Source organism: Rattus norvegicus, chromosome 10 (genome assembly GCF_021556685.1).
Source record: "Rattus norvegicus strain SHRSP/BbbUtx chromosome 10, alternate assembly SHRSP_T2T, whole genome shotgun sequence".
Taxonomy (NCBI): domain Eukaryota; kingdom Metazoa; phylum Chordata; class Mammalia; order Rodentia; family Muridae; genus Rattus; species Rattus norvegicus.
This window is the reverse complement of record NC_141543.1, coordinates 51,002,068-51,020,753: the sequence shown is the minus strand read 5'-3', so window position 1 is coordinate 51,020,753 and position 18,686 is coordinate 51,002,068. Positions and strand designations below refer to the sequence as shown.

At 47.7% G+C, this 18,686-nt stretch overlaps 1 protein-coding gene across 9 annotated transcripts in view; it reads left to right on the top strand.

The window, feature by feature from the left end:
* The window catches only part of Tom1l2 (target of myb1 like 2 membrane trafficking protein), a 122,123-nt gene that overhangs the window by 82,126 nt on the left and 21,311 nt on the right, over positions 1 to 18,686 (top strand). For all 9 annotated transcript variants that reach the window (XR_015630776.1, XM_087572887.1, NM_001399549.1 and 6 more), the window contains 4 exon segments: positions 3,797 to 3,931; positions 5,360 to 5,518; positions 8,142 to 8,258; positions 18,025 to 18,158. Coding sequence is in view for 8 of the 9 variants with exons in the window: in XM_087572887.1 (XP_087429013.1) it covers positions 3,797 to 3,931; positions 5,360 to 5,518; positions 8,142 to 8,258; positions 18,025 to 18,158 (545 nt within the window). In the remaining variant the exon portion in view is untranslated.

Here is an 18,686-nt window from a genome sequence, read left to right as displayed (position 1 = left end):
GAGATTTTGGAAGCATAAATTTTTGGTACCTCGCAGCTGGTGATTGCTGATCCCAGTGCCTGAGGGAGAAAAAAAAATCAATACAACAAAATGCCTCTAACCTGTGAGCACTACATGCCCAAGGACAGATAACTTTCTGGATTGCTGGGGGCTGCTCTATTCTCTGAAGTAGGAAAATAAAGGTGCTTCATGTGAGATAACAAGCCATGTGTTTTCACTTCTGTTTGGTTGTCCCAACTGCACAGGATGTGCTTGATCACATGCAGACAGGAAGTGTGTCAGCATGTATGCTTGTCCCCACTGGATGAGGGTTGGGATGGAGAGGGAGGCTGGAAAGGCCTGAGAGATTGTGTTCTTTGATAGTGTCAGATGCCTGGTGGCACCTGAGCCTTGTCACTGAGAAGCATGCTGACTACACTGCTTCAGGTGAAACCCCTGGCAATTTCTGGGGCAGAAAGTCTATACTGGAGCGTGAGCAGAAGAGGACAGTCTCCTTTGTCCCGAGATATCCTAGGACCCACATTCAAATGAGCACTTACCTCTTGTTCTGAGAGTTGCTCCTCAAAACCGTGAGGACTAGAGAAATGGACAAAATATAGTCAGGTTTTGTCTACAGCATGGCACACAAAGCTAAAGCACAAATTGACCTTTGTCCTCCGGTTAGTCCTGCCCTTGGGTCCTTCAGTCTCCAAATACTGAAGCCACAAATAGGAAAAGGGGGAATTACATAAAGATCTTGGCTTCTAGTGAGGTAGCCACCATGTCATTTGCCAAAGATCATGGTGGCAGAGAACCTGAGCGAATGCCAGCATTGTACTTCCTGGAGCCTGCGTCCTGATAAGGCAGTTACTTGGGAAGCATCCTGCCTTTCCTGGGCCTCAGTTCAGGGCTCAGGGTGACCATGACCTCCCAGAAGTAGCCTCAGCTCCCGTAAGGAGGGTTCCTCTGCTCAGCCTGCAGCAGGAGCCCTACTTTATCATGCTCATATTAGTTGCTGACAGCCTCCATGCCATCTCCTCTATTCTCTGAAGTAGGAAAATAAAGGTGCTTAGTAACTGTGAGAACTTAATTAAATTTAGTCTGACAGTTATTGACTGACTGCCTTCCCTGTACAACGGCAAGAGACCTGTGTGTACCTTCAAAGATGCTTGACCTGGCTGGGGAGACAAGAGAAGTTATCTAGGCATGTCCTTAGAAGATGCTAGAACATGTGACAGCTATAATTTATCCTATCTCCATGTCCTCACATACACTGTTCCTTTAAAATAAGTCTCTCTAGCCTCCTCCCTCCTCCTTTCTCCCTCCCTCCTCCATCTCCCCTCCCTCCTCCTGCCTCCCTCCTCCCTCCTCCCCCTGTTTGCCCCTCTGTTGGCGTCAGACACTTATTCAGGGGAGATTACTATTGTGAGCATATGCTGTGCTTTCAGCAGTCTGGCCCAGGCTGCCCAGGGGTCCTAGACAGGAACTGGCACTATGGCAGGTGGGGTTTAGGGTATATTAACCAAGACTTCTTGTCTGCAAATTAAAGCCAACTCTGCTTGCCTAGCTAAAGAGGAAAGTTTGTCTTGACAAAGCAGGACCTCCCAGAAGCCCTAGTCACGCTAGCCAGGTTATGATTGGACCCGGGAAATGACAGAAGGGGTCACAGGAAACCTTCACATCTTCTGTCTGCACACCACTCAGCAGATCAACTGTTATTTTCTAGAATATAAGCTATCTCTGGTCCTGATCTGCTTCTTTCTTTTTTTTTAAAGATTTATTTATTTATTATATACAAGTACACTATAGCTGTCTTCAGACACACCAGAAGAGGGCATCGGATCCTATTACAGATGGTTGTGAGCCACCATGTGGTTGCTGGGAATTGAACTCAGGACCTGTGGAAGAGCAGTCAGTGCTCTTCACCTCTGAGCCATCTCTCCAGCCTGGTCCTGAGCTACTTATCAGGCTTAGACTTCCAGAGGGGCAATTGTCTTTAAAAGAAGGATCCAGTTCTCTGTTATGTCCAGTGTTGAACTCTTGGCAGAAGGATAGTCCCACCTTGGAAGATGTCCCAGTTCCTTAGGGCAGGCACAGTTCCTGAGTATGTCTGAATATGAGGAGGAGTCTTGAGGACTATGTACCTAGATAGAACATCATGGAGCAAGGAAACACTAAGAAAGTCCCCAGAGCCATTTGTTTCTCCAAGAAAACAGAGGCAGGAAGTGGCACCAGGAAAACTACCATGCTTATCCCCCAACCTTTCCCAGTGGAAAAGTATTTAGACTCCTTAAGTTTATTTTTATTATTTCTTTTTATAGGGCTAGGCATAGAACCTGGGGCTGATGCACTCTGGGCAAATGCTGTACCCCTAGCCCGAGAGCTCCCAAGCTTGCTCCTTAAACTGAAAGCACAGAACTGCAAGACTGAGCTGGACTGAGTAGGGACCAGACTCCATGATGCTGAAAGAATGGGCAAAGTCAAGGCTGTCAGGCTGCGTGGGTCTCCGGCTGGGTCTTGCCCACAGCCTCTGTAGGTTCCTTCAGATGCAGAGGAAAGGGTCGGCAGAGATAGGCTGTCCTGGTGCCATGGTGAGGTAAGATCCCTGAGTATGCACATTAAATAAATGCACCAAGGAGAGAAAGCCAGGCCGACAGTGTTGTTCATAGTGTGTGAGACACATTGGATTTAATTAAGGAAGCTTTTGGGAATATGGCCTTTTAACTTCTAGTGGCTCTGGTGGTTAGAGATAGCATTTCTGTAGCTGCCTCTGGATTGGCTGGCGGTCATGGCTGTAGGCCATTAAATGCTGTGATGGTGACATCTCTAAAGAGTAGCATCTCCTCCTTTGGGTGCATATTATAATAAAGGGGCGGCACTGGGAACCATATTTCTGAGGAGCCTGTTGAGTAATTGCTGGATTTGATTCCTCTGTAACTTCCAAAGAACAGGACTTCTTTTAATTGTTAGGAAGTTTGTGCATCACTAGAAATGGTGATCTGCTCACAATTTTCTTGCTCCTTTTTGTTCTTTCTTCATTCAAGAAAATCTGCCGTTGGAACTTTCAATTTCATTCCTGTGTTTGGGTAGATGTAAGCTGAAACTGTCAGCTGCACAAGGTAATAGAAAAACACCAGGTTGATACAGGACTCCAGGGAGGTGGAGTGAGCCCCAGCCACTGGCTGTGGGTGGTCTGGCTCCCAATGGACTCTTGTGCCCCTAGGCTGAAATCATGTCACATGTCAGTGACAGGACCCAGCTGGGCAAGTTTTAGTACTGACTGATCTGCTGAGGAAACTGGAGTCAGCCTTGGCTTCTCAACACACATCGATTTTTCCTTTTCTTCCTGTTCAATTTACTTGTGGCCCCTGCTCTGGGTGTGTGTGTGTGTGTGTGTGTGTGTGTGTGTGTGTGTGTGTGTGTGTGTTGTCAGGTATCCAGTTGGGAGACATTCAGGTAAGTCTTCACTTTCTTAAGTAGCTTGGGCAATTGATTTCCTTGAGATGCAGCAAATTCCTGCATCATAGTGTGTGCAAAGAACTTAGTGTTATTTCTCTGCCACTTCTCTGAGGAAATACATGCTGAATCAAGTTTTATGAGTTTGTTCACATTCAACAGCATCGTTGAAAATCAGAGCTTCAGCAGCTGTGCCTCAGCACGGATTGCCAGAGAGGAGCAGAGTAGGATTTGCCAGTGTGCCTTGTGTGGGCACGTCTGGAAGCACCGGTCTCAGAGGATCGAGCTGACTTTCCAGCCCCTTGCCACCCTGTGAAAGAAGCACTTGTACTTCCTGACAGGCCTTCCTCTCCCCTCCCAGGCATGGGCAGACGCCTTTAGGAGCAGTCCTGACCTCACTGGTGTTGTACACATCTATGAAGAACTGAAGAGGAAGGGGATTGAGTTCCCCATGGCAGACTTGGACGCTCTGTCTCCTATCCACACACCCCAGCGGGTAAGCTTCCAGCTAGTACTTTCTAGAAAGCCTGCCTGTAGAACAGCCAAGCACTGTACCAGCCTTTTGCTGATGCCTTTGCATTATTCAGCTTGTCATGTGTTCTTAAAGCTCCAGGGCATTTCTTTTTAATAACAAGGGGGATGCAGAGGGAGACAGCTGGGGGACTGGTGATTAAGTGGCAGCAGTGTCTCTCCCAGTTTCACACTGACAGTGGAGGAATAAGGTAGAGGGTTCAGTTCAGCAGTTTTCATGGAAATGGCTGCTTTGCCTGAGCCTTCCTGTGAGGGTCATTAGCACCTGCTTTACAGAAGACTATAGAAGATGTGAGAGAATCTGTCCTTATTTTCTGTGGTACCAAGGGGTGATGTTTATTCATCAGAGGCAAGGAGCAGCTCTTAGCATACAGTACAGTGTGTATATCACGTGAATAATTTCTTTACTTTTAATTTGGTGCTGGAGATAGAACCCAGAGCCTCATGCATACTAAGAACACATTCTTTTACTATGCCACATTCCAGCCTAATCAGGGAATCTAAAATGTATTTTGAGCATGGGCATTCAGCATCAGTCCAGGCATTCTTGAATTCTGTCAGCTTTGGGACTTGGAACCCAGAAAAGGCCTGTTTTAAACCACCCTGAAGAACTTTTTTTGGTGCTGACAGTGGCCAGAGTGGCCATGTGTTTCAGAGTTAAATGAATGCTGCTAGTACCAATCATAGTTCCTCTGGGTAGTTAGTTTCTGTACTGCAATGAAGCAGCTCCCAGTCCAGGGGCAAAGCCAGGATAGCCCAGTCTGAAGAGGCACCAGCAATGGCTCACATGGCCCTACTGGTCTCCATCTGCTTGTCTCTCACATGGAGAGCTCAAGGATGGCAGTATGCCTTACACGTTTGTGTGAACACGTGCACTAATGTTGGTGAAGATATCTGAGATCCCTAAGTGGGCAGAGGGCAAAAAGAATCACACTTTCCAATGCGTTTTTCTTATTATGATCCCTCTAAACCAGTTACCTATGCTTTGTTGTATAAACATAACCTGTTTTATTCTTCTATTAATGACCCAGAAGGAACAGTATTGTTGTTCTAATAATTACAGAGAGCGATCAGTTAATTGCCTGATTGCTATTTATGTTAGTCTTCTTGTAAAGGCCAAATGTAGTCTTGTGGTACCAAGGAAGGATTCATGATTAGTAATGCCTTTTGGGTTGCATTGCTAGTCTGCAGCATATTGTTTGGAAAGGAGGGAGAAGAGGGAAAGGAGGGAGGGAGGAAGGAAAGGGACAATGGTGGCTCTGCTGCCCTGATGAAGAGACCCATCTAGGTTCTGTGGATTCTAACTGAAAACACCACCTGTGTTAGGGGGAGGGCCATGCTAAGGCACTTAGGCACACAAGTGAATCAAAAAGTACTGTTGTTGTCATGCCAGAGTGTCCCAGAAATGGATCCAGCTGCCACCATTCCCAGGTCCCAGTTACAGCCCAGGACAACTGCTGGCTCGTATTCTTCACCTCCTGCAGCTCCCTACTCTACTCTACAGGCCCCGGCTCTGAGTGTGACGGGCCCCATCACAGCCAATTCAGAACAGGTATTCATGTGCTTCTAGTTTGGCATAAGCAAACCAGCTAACTGCCCTCTTGTACCTCTCCAGGGGACAGAAGTTTCCCTAGACTTCCAGGTACTATGCTGGGTGTGGGGACACAAAGATGGAAAGACCTGGCCTCTGGAGTAGACAGATTGGAGATCACTGCAGTAGTATGTGGTCTTCTGTGGTAGGAAGCAGAACTGAAGATTCCGTGAGCCAGGGCTGAGCAAGGCATAGAAGGAAACTGGTAACTTGGCACAGAGGCTCTGGAGTGGGCCTGGGGTTTTGTCAGCTGAGGCCTATGCAGGCAATATCATCAGCACACACAGCACAGAATAGTAGCATAGCGGGGAACATCCAGTCCACCTGCAGAGTGGGTTAGCATATAGGCTGAGTGGGAAGATGGGTGACAGAAAGCAAGGTCCAAAGCAAAGGAGCATTGGCGAACTGTGAATAGGCATCTCCCCTTGGGGAGAGCATGGATGCCATGAGATGTGCCAGCCATCACAGTTCATATTTAATCAATGAGGTACCCTGGAGGCAACAGCTAGATGGAGGAGGCCTTCCAGAAACCTCTTCTGCCTCTGTCTGAGTGTTACATCCTGATAAGTTACTGGTAATTTCACTAAATTGTATTTTTAGAGAATTTATAGAGACTATTTTTAGTTGAATCTATAGAATTCTATTGAGATTTTAGAGTGGGTGAGACTTGGAAGAAATTTACTTGCTGTTTGCAGTTCCGTTTGTTACAGTGCCATTACTATGGAACATTGTTAAAACGGGAATTCAGGCAGTTGTTTATAGGTAGAGCTCTGTCCTTCTGCCCATGCTAAGGGAGAGCATGTGGGGAAAGCAGGATGCAAGCAAGGAGGCACATAGGCCTGGGTGCAAGCCACATTCTTCCGTTCCATGTAAGGCTTCAGTAGAATAACTAACTTCAGTCTGAGCAGGTAGCCAGGTCCTGACCCTGGTCCACAGAAGGAAGGCGTTCCCATGTCTCTACCAAACACTGTTGCTGAAATGTGGAGTTAATGCTCTCAGTCGGGCCTGGGTCACTGAATGCTGCCCCTCTTCACGCACAGAACCAGAGCCTTTGTAAAGGGGAGCTGTGGACAGAGGTCTTGGCTCTAGGCCCTGCTTCCTTGGGCAGAGCTCCAGGTTTGCTCTGAGAGGAAACAGAGAGTATTGCAAGCTGAATGGCAATGGAGCCCTTGCATTGGCTCACTGCAGTGTAGTGGGTGCTAAGAAAGGGTCATCAGCAGTGGAGTAACCAAGAGGAGACCCTGAGTGGTAAGTGTAGCAACCCTAAGAACTGTGGCTCCCACCCCAGGCGGAAAATAGAAACTGAAGCATGTAGGATAGATAGTGTGTGGCCTGGGCTGCTTCAGAACCCATCAGCGGTAGAATCTTCTTACTCAAGAGTTAAGGAGGCTTCGAGGCTACCCCCGAAGTAAGGCAGAGGCTGGCTTCTGGAGCCCAATCCATCTTTCAGGTGTCTGTTGAGGTTACTCCCTGAAGAGTTAAGAGTTTGCTGAGAGACTCTTATAGCATGAGAGAGGCTGAGGGAGACTGGTAGGTGTTTGTACTTAGGCAAGCCAGGGGAAATGGAAAGGCCTTGCTAGGAGAGACAGGTATGGATCTGGAATAGGTCTCTTGCAGGAGAAGTACCCACTCCGTCCAGCTCTGGGACACTATAGGACAGGTGTGCCTATGGTCACCAGTATGCATTGTACCAGGTATATCAGGCATGAGGTAGACCCCACAGCAACCTGTGAGGTGTGGGGTTATCACTCCCTTCCCATAGGTGAGTGGGTAGGCTTGGAAGAAGCCAGTCCATCTGTAGACATTGGTGCTGTAGCATCCTCTGCACATAACTCAAGGCAGGCTGTAACTCTGAGATGACACCATTCCTGTATAACTTTTATGAGTCTCACTGTGGACAGAGAATGTACCTGTGGCTTCCACTGGTGTCTTGAAAGGATTAGAAACCCAGGAGGTAACCCAAAGCTCAGACTGGAAGACTGAGGGAGACAAAATACAGTATGCCAACTGCAGGAGAGAAGGCTCAGGGTTTGCGGATGCTGATGACTGGGCGGGGTGGGGTGCTTTTAAAAGTCTGCTCCTACTCCTCACCTATTTTTTCTTAGCAGAAGAATGCTCTGAGCACTGGCCAGCCTCCTTTAGGGTATGACGCTGGAACGGACAGAGTCTATGTTCATGAGGGTCATAAAGGGATCTTGGAGCACCTGCACTACCATATACTGATTTCAGAGAGAAGAAACAGAAGCCTAGTCAGTTACAGGCCTCTGAGGGCCCTGTGGGAGGAGAGCTGCGAGTGTTCAGCTCTCTTCTGCCCCATGCTGCTTACTGTACGTCGTTCTCCACATGCTGTTATGGACAGCGAGATACAAACAACAGACTTAGTGACCAGGGTTCCCCGCCTCCTCCATGTGGTTCTCACCATACTCCAACCCTTGGTAGGCAGAGCCAAGCGGGTAAGAGGCTACTCCTATGGTTCAGATTAATCTAGGTAATCTCATAGTGGCAGGATGTTGCAGGCTGTGGGCTGGCTGGTTCTGATCCTGTAGCTCACTGATCTTCTTCCTGCCTTTTCCTTGACCTACAGATTGCTAGGCTGCGCAGTGAGCTGGACATTGTTCGGGGAAACACAAAAGTCATGTCTGAGATGTTAACAGAAATGGTCCCTGGGCAGGAGGATTCTTCTGATCTGGAACTACTACAGGTGAGGATAACCTTAACTTCGGAAGTATGGGCTGAGTGCCTGGCTGGGCCCTTAGGGGCAGTGCTGCATACTGTGGGAGCACCCTACTTGGGCACACAACCATGTTGACAAGTCTGGTGGCACCATGGTGGAGAGGGTCCAAGTCCATGTTGGTTCACATTCAGCCTTACTTCTTGAAGATGGGCAGAGGCCAGTATCACTCTGTACTTTAAATTTTTTATTTAATAATTTTCCCCACTTTAAAGTACCAGTTGTAGAATATGTGCCTATCAAAATGAAAAATATTTTTCTTTGGTTTAGCCATCTGCAATAAGTGGAATTTATCTTTTGATGTATTTTCAGGTAGACTCTTTGTTGTGTTCATGCATTTTACATTGAGTTGAAACCTTGCTATGTGTATAGTCCTGTTCATGACTTTGCTCCCTTGTTACTGTGTCATAAACATTTTGGAATAAGAGTTCTTGGGCCTTGGAGACATGGAGAAGCCCTGCTAGTCTCTCATCCTAAGGCAGGCCATTCTGAGGTAAATTTAAACCCCCTGTTCTCTGCCTCACTGCTGGAACTGCTCAGGCTTGGGGTGAACACTGGTTCCTGAGAAGCTGCTGCCCCACCCCCAGCCTCTTTGCCTCTGAACGCTGTAGATGGTGATGCTGGAGTTGGGACATAGGGCCGTGCCCACTAGGCAAGTTACTCCACCACTGAACCAGACCCCGAGCCCACCCTACATATCTTGGACATGGTAGGAAAGGAGACAGAGGGCAGCCAGGCTGCAGTCTCATCCTTCAGTTAGCTGAGAGCCTGTGAGGCTGAGGCAGAAGTGGAGCCCAGTCATATTAGCACGCAGGGACTCCTGTACAGAAAGAGGCAGTGGCACTGCCCTTCAGGGTAGCGACCTTCTGGAAGGGTAGAGAGAGGATGCTGTGAGCTGCGAGTATCAGATCCCTCCTCCGAGAGGTGGGGTACATGAGTGGACAGATCAGGAATCATGCTGGATTGATGACCTGGCCTCAGTGCCTCATGATACTTCTGCTACTGCTGTTGCTATTTCTGTCTGGCAGTCTTGTGTAACTGAGTACTGCGTCTCCCACTTTGCTGTTTACACACACTGGTCGCCCAGGAAACTTGGCTCTGATGGCCCTGCACTTTGGTAATATACATGCCCAGTAGTTCTGCTACTTGGAGTTCCCACTCCCCACTCCAAACCCTAAGTTTCTATGGGGCAAGGCTTGGTAGAACCTCCTTCTGGTCCAGCACTAAGTACAGTCTAAGGGTCATAGACAGTAGGAGATATGGCTCCTGCTCTAGGGAGCTCCCAGCTAAGTACAGGAGACAGACGAGAACCTGCAAGGGACCCAGACATCAGACCATTCTTGAAATTGAGATGACCTATGTCTGACCTATGTCAGTGTGGAGCACTAAACATTCCCTCTTTGGTTCCCAGACTTCACTCCTGGCACCTGCAACAAACCAGGACCCTGGTTCCTCAGGTGGTGACCGTGTGCTATACTCTGTGGACCTACCTACCTCTAATACACCATCACTGGCCCCTAACCTAGCCTGCAGGAGGGCTCAGCTAGGCCTCCCGTGGTGCACAAGCATCTGAGGCCAGTCCAGTATATGGTGATGCTATGTTATATCAGTGTTGGAATTCCTTTTATGGGATGTTGCTCTGGACAGTAGAAGGTGGGTTGAACAGCAGCAACATGGTTCCAGACAATCAGAACAGACAGCAGAGATGATCTGTGTGTGTGTGTGTGTGTGTGTGTGTGTGTGGTGTGGGTGTGTGTGTGCATATATACTGCATGTGTGTACATGTGCGTACTTACATGTGTGCTTGAGTGCATGTACGGGTTGTACACGCATGTGGTTGTAGGGTATTTTGTTTGTTTGTTTAAACAAGCTCATCAGCCAAGAATAACAGAACCTAGTCTCCTGGCATCAGCTCCGTTTTCAAAAATAGGTTGCTTCCAATGACATTTGCCTTCACTCTGTTTTGTTCCAACTCTGAGCCTACTGGCCCCCACTGCTGTCATATAAATCAAACAGAAAAAGACCATGTCTGGGAGCCTGCGGGAGGCTGTCATTTCAGCATAGAAGAGGCAGAAACGAGTAGCTGTGTGAACAGACTCACTTTTCCTGGCTGGAGGCCACTGCCTTATGTCGCCCTTCTTCTGCCCCAGCAGTCAGCAACCAGCAGGCAGTGGCTCTAACAGAATAGTGAGCCTTCCATATGGGAAAATGCCACTGTCCTCTTGGAACATGGTGGGGTCAAAGTCTACCCCTAACATTCCTTGGGCAATATGGAAGACAGCCAGACTACTCAGGGCAGAAGTAGTCCAGAGCTCAGGATGCTGGCCAGGGCCTGGAAGTAAGCATATTTGTCACCAGCCCAAATGTCCCCACCAACAGACCCAAGCTGCTTTTGACACAAGTGTAAGTTGATGACTGAAAGATGCAGGGAGTCGGAGGAGAGGTGACTGGAGGTGCCAGCCTCAGGATGGGCAGTTTGTATCTTAGCTGCTTCCTACTTATGGCAAAGCTCTTCAAGCGCGTCCTCCCACAGCCCACGAGAACAACAGGGAAACTTGTGAACTACTTGTCTGGGGATTCCTGGAAAAGTGACTTGTCTTTGAGGAAAGGCCAAGACCAGTAACACCTAGTGCTTTGCTAAAGGCCTCAAGGAGGTAAGATGCTGGGAGGGGACTTACCGCCTCCCAGGGTGGGTGTCAGATCCTCTTTCTGAGTTAAGCATATCTTCCAGACAACTATTCCAACGGAACACCTGTGCCCAGATTTCCTCTCCAGAGTTTTGGATCTGTTTTGTTTTGTTTTTTTTTTCACATCCCAGTGACAGGCTGTTCTGGATGTCATACAGCACTGTTTGTTTCCAGCAGACATCATGGTTAGCCTCTGAGCACAGCAGGGCAGACAACTTACAAAAGGCCGGATGCACACCTGGAAGACTCCGGTAAGGCATGGCCTTTCCTGAGCCTGGATCTCCTTCCTTGGTTCCTGGAGTAATTACTTTCCTGTGAATATGGCTGTCACAGGGCATGTCCTCTGTGAATCGTAGCTTCTTAATGACTGCTGAAAAGTCCTTCTGCACACTGAACTCAAATCTGTTCCCAGTAGCTTTAATATGGTCTGTGCTGGGCAAAAGCACAAAGAAAATCCCTTAGCCACATGGGTAGAACCTGGGTATCCAGGGACTGCTGTAAGGCCTGCCTATTGGCCAGTGTCCATGCTGCTGGTATGTCTCTTGTGCAGGAACAGGCAGCCCACCACAGGAGGCAGGTATCGTCAGGCCCATTCTGTCATCTTGCACCTTTTGTTTTTTGGTTTTTTGGTTTTTGGTTTTTTTTTTGTTTGTTTGTTTGTTTGGTTTGGTTTGGTTTGAGACAGTCTTACCACACACAACCATGGCTGCCCTGGAACTCTCCATGTGGAGTAGGCTGGGCTCAAATTCAAAGACATGCCTGACTCTGTCTCCCTAGTCTTAGTTTTAAGGTGGGTGACACCCCTGGCATGCCATGCCTCCTTCATTCCACATACATATACACATGGTTGAGCCCTGAGGTGCAAAGCTGTCACTGTCTTTCCTAAAGTATGTGCCCTTAGCCGAAACTGACAATGTTTTCCTGGGATTTAATTGAGCCTCTGAAGCTGTCTTCAGTTAATAATAACTATGTAATGATGGATCGTATAGGTCTCTATCAGCTGAAAAAAGCCCTTCTCTGTGCTGCTTTTCTAAGTAGCTTGTGGCCATCCCCGCTTGCTTTGTGCATCTCATTTCAACAGAGTGGCCAAGAATATCTTCTCAGGAAAAATCTAGCGTAACCCACACCTCATGCTCTCCCTTCTCTTCCCCATCCCCTTTGCTTCTGCAACAGGACGAGTCTTCAGGACTGAATTCTCCATTCCTTTGCCTTGAAAAGGGTTTAGAGGATAAAAAGATTATTTTGTGAGGTAGGGATGAAACTGTCTCTTGAAGGGAAGATAACAGCATCAGGGTTAACTAGGCAGCAAGGAGGGTATGTGATCCAGTGTTCTGACTGGCGGCAGGCATTTGCAGAAGTGACTGGCTGCTGAGACCCAGAGATAGGAGGATGCCAAAGCGGCAATCCTTGGCACTGAAGGAATTCGTGGCCCAGAGTCTGCATGGTGGGAAGGGAGACCTGCACAAGCTGCTGGCCTCTGGCCCAGAAGAAAATCAGTCACTGCTTCTCATGGTTAGGAATAGAGGGGGACCAGGTATCTTCAACTGAGTCTACTGTGATGGCTATAGATGACACCAGGGAGGCCATGGGGATGGCCATCTTTTTTCTTTTCTTTTTAAACATTTTTTTAACTTTTAATTATGTGCCTGTGTGAAGGTATGTGCATGTGAGTACAGAGACCCATGAAGACTAGGAGAGGACGTCTTATCTCCTGGAGTTGAAAGTTATGTAGTTGTGAGCCACCCTGTGTCCCAGGAACTGACCTTGGGTCCCCTGCAATAGCAGGCACATTTCCCACTGAGCCATCTTTGTAGTCCTCCCATCTCTAGAGATGTATTACTTTACATTGTGTATATAAATGTGTTGCCTGCATGTCTGTTTGTGTATCATGTGTGTGCCTGGGGCCAGCAGGGGTCAGGAGAGGGTGTCATGTCCCCTGGAACTGGAGTTACAGGCAATTGGGAGCCATAAGTAAATGTGTGTTGTACTTGAAAATTAGGAAGATGCACCACTGACTCATGACACGTGAATTTTAGATTGCTAATATATTGTAATAATTTCATTCTACATATTTGGAATTTCATCTCTTTTTTCACCCTCTTTTGAGACACTGGTTTGAAAGGAGTCAGGAGATGTGCAGAGTCTTTGAGTCAGAAGGCTGGGATGTGTGCTCCTGTCTCTGGGCAGAGTCTTTGTGACAGCCCTTGAGGCACCTTCCACAATGTGGCTTGTGAGACTCTGAAATGAGTGTTTTCCTCCTGTCACCCTGGCAGGAGGAGTGGAGAGAGAAGCAGTGAATGCAGAGTCAAAGCAGATGTGTCTGGTGTTAGTGTCTGAGCTCACTTGTCTGTGTCTTTTGGGCAGAAGGCCTCTGGCAATGGAAATCCTCCTCCGCACTGAATTCTGTAGAGTGTGGCAGTAGCAGGTTCTTAGATGCCTCCGCGTAACTCTGCAGAGGTCTGGGATCAGAGATGTGATGTGGAGAATATACCTAGCCACACCTGCTTGCTACCGCTGCTTAGTCCTCAGTGTCCATTCTGGGTGGGGCTCTATGGTCACGGTGGGAACCTTGCTCTCTTCCTTTGTAGGTGGGACCCTGATGCTTGAGCGCTGCAGCCATGAGTTTTGGTTAGTTGCTTGGAGACAGCATTGCATTCTGTTGCCTCGTATGGCTTCTCACCTGCAACCCACCTGCTCAGCCTCCTGAGCGCATCAGCATATACCACCATGCCTAACTCTGCAGTGTCTAACGCACTCACTCTGCATTGTGCTGTGTGACTCCTCTGTGAGGCTAGGGTCCAGTCTTTGGAGCAGAGCGGGCTGGTGGGAGGCTGCTGGAGAGCTGTACTGACAGTGTGGGGCAGCAGGTGCCGTCCAGATCTGGACATGAACCCTGAACCCTGAACCCTGTAAAGGAGCATCTGCCAGAGTCTCTAGAGACATCCTGAGTGGGCAGGGAGGTAAATATGTGGGAGTTACATGGCAAAGCTGACAGTATAAAATATAAGTCGTTATACTTTTATTATATGTATTCACACACATATGTATGTATATATTTTTAAAATATATTTATGTATTTTAGGTGTATGAGTGTTTTGTCTGTGTGTGTTTATGTATACCATATGAATGACCAAGGATCTTGAGAACTAAACTTGGGTCCTCTACAAGAGCAGCAAGCAAGTCCTCTTATCTGCTGATTCACCTCTCCAGCACCTGCATGGATTGTTTGTTTGTTTTTGAGATAGGGTCTCTATATATCCCCAACTGTCCCGGAACATGATATATATAGAGCTTACTGGCTGGCCTCAAACTCAGATCTGCCTGCCTCTGACTCCCAAGTGATGTAAAGGTATGTGCCATGCCTGGCACTTTGCTAAATATTTGAAAATTTATATGATAACATACTGGGTAGGGAAGCATCCTGAGGTCTGGAAGGATAAGTAGGAATTTAATGAAAGGAAAGGAAATGTTGGCAGAAGGCCAGCCCCTCGCTGCCCCAAGCAGTGTGGTGAGTTTGTGAGACCACCTCTCATCCTTGAAAGTCTAAGACATGTTTAGAGATGACCCATGGGCCCTAGAAGGTGATGCCCAAGGCTCCAGAGAGCCTGGGACTGTTTGCTGCGACATGCCATGTGCCCATGACATGCAGGTCTTCCACCTTGCCATTGGCCTGCAGTTGGAATGAGCACTGACTGACTTTTCCTTCTCTTTCCCCAACCAAGGCCCTGAGGATTGCTGCTTAGCCATAAGCACTACACAGCGTCTTGATTTCCTGCCCCGAGTCTTTGTAGTAGAGTCTGCCTTTGTTGGAGAGACTCTTCCAGAAATCATACTTCCTTCTCCAAACCTAGGGTAGGAATCCTTGGAGAGCCAAGAGGAGGGGTCTGGACTGTTAAGAGAAACATCTAGAAGGTCCAGATACTGGCATTCCTTGTGTGGTGCTCAAGAAACTGATAGTGCTGCTCTGAGTGGACAGAGAGGGTGACAGACCCTGCAAAGCGGTCAGATCCAGGGTGGAAGGAGTCTCAAAGAATCTTCTGGTTCAGGTAAACACCAGACTGTCAGATAAGTGCAGGTCTGTTCTGGCCTGATAAATGCAGCTGTTTGAGTGCTTCCAGGATGATCCACTTCCGCCAGGCCTTGATTCCAAATAGGCGCCAGGGAACCGTGGGGCTGAGCACTATGGGAAGAGAGCACAGTCAGGCCTAGGACACACAAGTTTCATAGCATTGAGGGCTGAAGCACTAAGTAGGTAGAGGCCACCTGCCTTGTCTATTCATTCTCTCGGGAACATTGGAAAGTGCTGCTATGTGTCATCCTGTGGTGGGGAAGTGGGAAGAGAGGTCTCCTAGCCAGGGGAGCAGGATGATGAGACAGAAAGAGGCAAAGATTGCCTGTTCTTACTAGGTCTGGTATGTAAGACCCATCTTCAGACTGAGGTGGCTCTGAGGTGGAGCTGTATGAGAAAGTTGGCCCGCTTTGGTGTCTGTTCCCATATCTAACTGGATTATTAGCTCCCCCCAGTGTCCAGGAACAGTATTTCACTTCTGCCTTGACCCTCATGGCCAACAGGAAGGCTGAGGCCTGACCAGCCTGCCCTGTTAGAGCCCTACCAGGTACTTAAGGATCTCTGCAAACAAGAGCCTAGCTAGGAGCTTGCTCTGGGGCAGCGGGGCTCCTATAAACCAGCCCATGAGGTGCAGGGTCTGTCTTATGGGGCTGCTGCTCTGAAAGGTTGAGAGAGCTGTGGTGGCTGAGGGTTGCAGGTGCTTCTTTGGCCAACAGAAGTCTGTGAGAACTGTGGTGCTTCTGAGATCCCAGCAACTTAACAGACATGCCACTGTAGATTACATGACGCCGTCATAAGATACAGCCCTGCCATTGCTAGCAATGCAAGTAAACTGACCTCATTCGTGGAGGGCCTTTTACTCTGACCACCAATCTGTGTTCTTTTTTTTTTTTTAAGATTTATTTATTATATATAAGTACACATTCACTGTCTTCAGACACACCAGAAGAGGGGATCCAATCCCATTACAGATGGTTGTGAGCCACCATGTGGTTGCTGGGATTTGAATTCAGGATCTCTGGAAGAGCAGTCAGTGCTCTTAACCACTGAGCCATCTCTCCAGCCCCCAATCTGTGTTCTAAATGTAATACTTTGACTAGAGAGATTCTGTATTTCTGAGAAACTCATGCTATGCAAGTACTTGCCCAGGTATGTAAGAATTGGCATGAGTATTAACTGCTACATTGTTTGGATTGGCCAAAGAAAAAGAATACCGTAAGCCACATACCCAACAGTAGCAGGACAGCAAGCTCTGTTGAGTGTGACATACATGTAAGGAAGTGAGGCAGGCTGTGCAAGTGGCAGAGGAGCCTAGGAGCTTTTGCTTAAGAGAAGCAGGCACAAAGAATGCTGTTTTTCTATCTTAAAATTAATTTGTACTGGGCCTGAGAGATGGCTCAGAAGTTAGGAGCACTTGCTGCTCTTGCACAGGACTCAGGTTTGACTGCCAGCACCCACACTGTGCAGTTCACAACTGCCTGTCACTCTGTTCCTGGATCTGCCAGTCTCCTAGCTTCCACCAGCACCTGCAGTCAGGTGGTGTACAAGCATACTCTCAGGCACACACACGAAACAAACGCTTTTAAAACGATGTGTAGTTGGTTGTTGAAGTCATCTAACACCTGTGTACTGACAATTCTGGAGTTTTGGTTTCTTTAAAACACAGAAATATTATAAGAGAGTATTTTTGTTCCAATCCCAGGTGTGGGATATGAGGCTGCTCCAAAATGACCCTAGCAGCTGACTATGGTTTGCCTTGTGCTCTAGCAGAGGCATGGTTTTACTAGCTGCAGGTGGTTTTTCTGACTGTAATGTTTGGAATTGTGGGAACTTTTCGGAGGGTCTATAAATGATAGAGTCCTAAGATGTCAGTTGGTGATTGTTGGTCATTCGGGGGATTGGTTACAGTTTGTTAATAGTCATCCTCAAGAAAAAAGCAAGAAGAAAGAAATTAGATTCAGGGATCGCTCGCTCTCTCTCGCGCTCTCTCTCTCTCTCTCTCTCTCTCTCTCTCTCTCTCTCCCCCTCCTTTCCTCCCTCCCTTCCTCCCTCTCTCTTCCTCTCTCCCTCCCTCCCTCCCTCTCTCTCTCCCTCTCTCTCTTCCTCTCTCCCTCCCTCTCTACTCTCCTCCCATCCTATCTAGTGATAGGGGGTGAAACTGGTGGGATAAAGAACTCACAAAGTAGCAAGACTGGCTGTACGCTTGAGATGCCTGGACAGTGTGTGGTGCAACCTTAACACTTGATGGTTTAACTTTAGCACCAACATCAGACATAGGTGAAAACTCACAAAGACAAAGAATTGGGTGTTACAGTCTACTTCAGCTGTCCAGATATGGTCTAGGTAGTGACCTTCCTCATAGAACTGCACCAAAACTTTTTTCTGTAGGTGATGGTTTAATTGCTTGTTTTGGTTTTAGTGGAATTATAGGCATATATCTGCTTAAATAACTTTATTAAATTGTATCTTTATAAGAATCCCATATTGATTTTCAAATTTGTTTGCATTAAATATTCTTTTTAAGATTGACTTGCACTAACACTTGTGAATACACAGCAGTGTGTATGTGTGTGTGCGAGTGTGTGTCTATTGTGAATGTGTATAGGTATCTGTGTGCATGTGTGTATACTTGTGTGTATATCTGTGTGTGTGTCTTTGTGTATCTGTGTGTGCATGTGTGTGTGTCTGTGTATGGGTATCTGTGTGCATGTGCATGTGTGTGCACATGTGTGTGTGTGTGTGTGTGTGTGTGTGTGTGTGTGTGTGTGGTTGCACATGCTCACAAGCCTACAGAAGTACTTGCTTCCTCTGAGGCAGAAGAGAGGGAGCTGTCACTTCACATTCTGCACACGTCTCGTTTTATGAACAAACATGTACTCCTTCTGTGACTTTCAAGAAACAGTGCAGATCCTTTCAAAGGCAGTAGAACGTGAGAAAAGCATTCCCAGCAGGCTCTGCCAGAAGTGCATATGTTTCCTAGGAGTTGAACAGAACCTGCCGAGCCATGCAGCACCGCATAGTGGAGCTCATCTCCCGAGTGTCCAATGAGGAGGTCACCGAGGAGCTGCTGCACGTCAACGATGACCTCAACAATGTCTTCCTCCGCTATGAGAGGTGGGGCAGAGTCCTGGGGTCTTTTTCCTTGAAAAGATGATTAGTATGTCAGAGGAATTTCATTCATAAACAAAGCAGGGAGAGGGAGCCTGAGAGAGCCTGGGGGTGTTAGAGGTGGGGAGTAGTCATCAGAGATGTTCGTCTGCTCTTGGATGACAGAAAAAGTGCTGCTTGTTCTCTAGAGAACAGAGCAGCAGGCAGCTGACTGCAGAACCCACCTCTGCTCTGTGTGAGCCCCAGGGAGGGCTGGGGTTTGCACCTGCTCCTATGATGATCCTTTGAATTTGAAAAGGATTGGGGGAGGGGACCCTTTACTAAAGAACAGGATTTCCTCTATTTCTAGTCTTGAAAAAAGATCATTCCCTTTGTAAATGTCAGTACTTCTGGGGTATTGAGTGAAGTAGGCTGGGTGTGAGCACTGTTTCTCTGGGGAAACACTCTTCTTCAGTTCTTCCTGCAGCCAAACTACTTAAAGTGACAAACTTTAACCCTCTTTTCCTGCCCCCAAAGCCTCCCACAGGGCAGAAG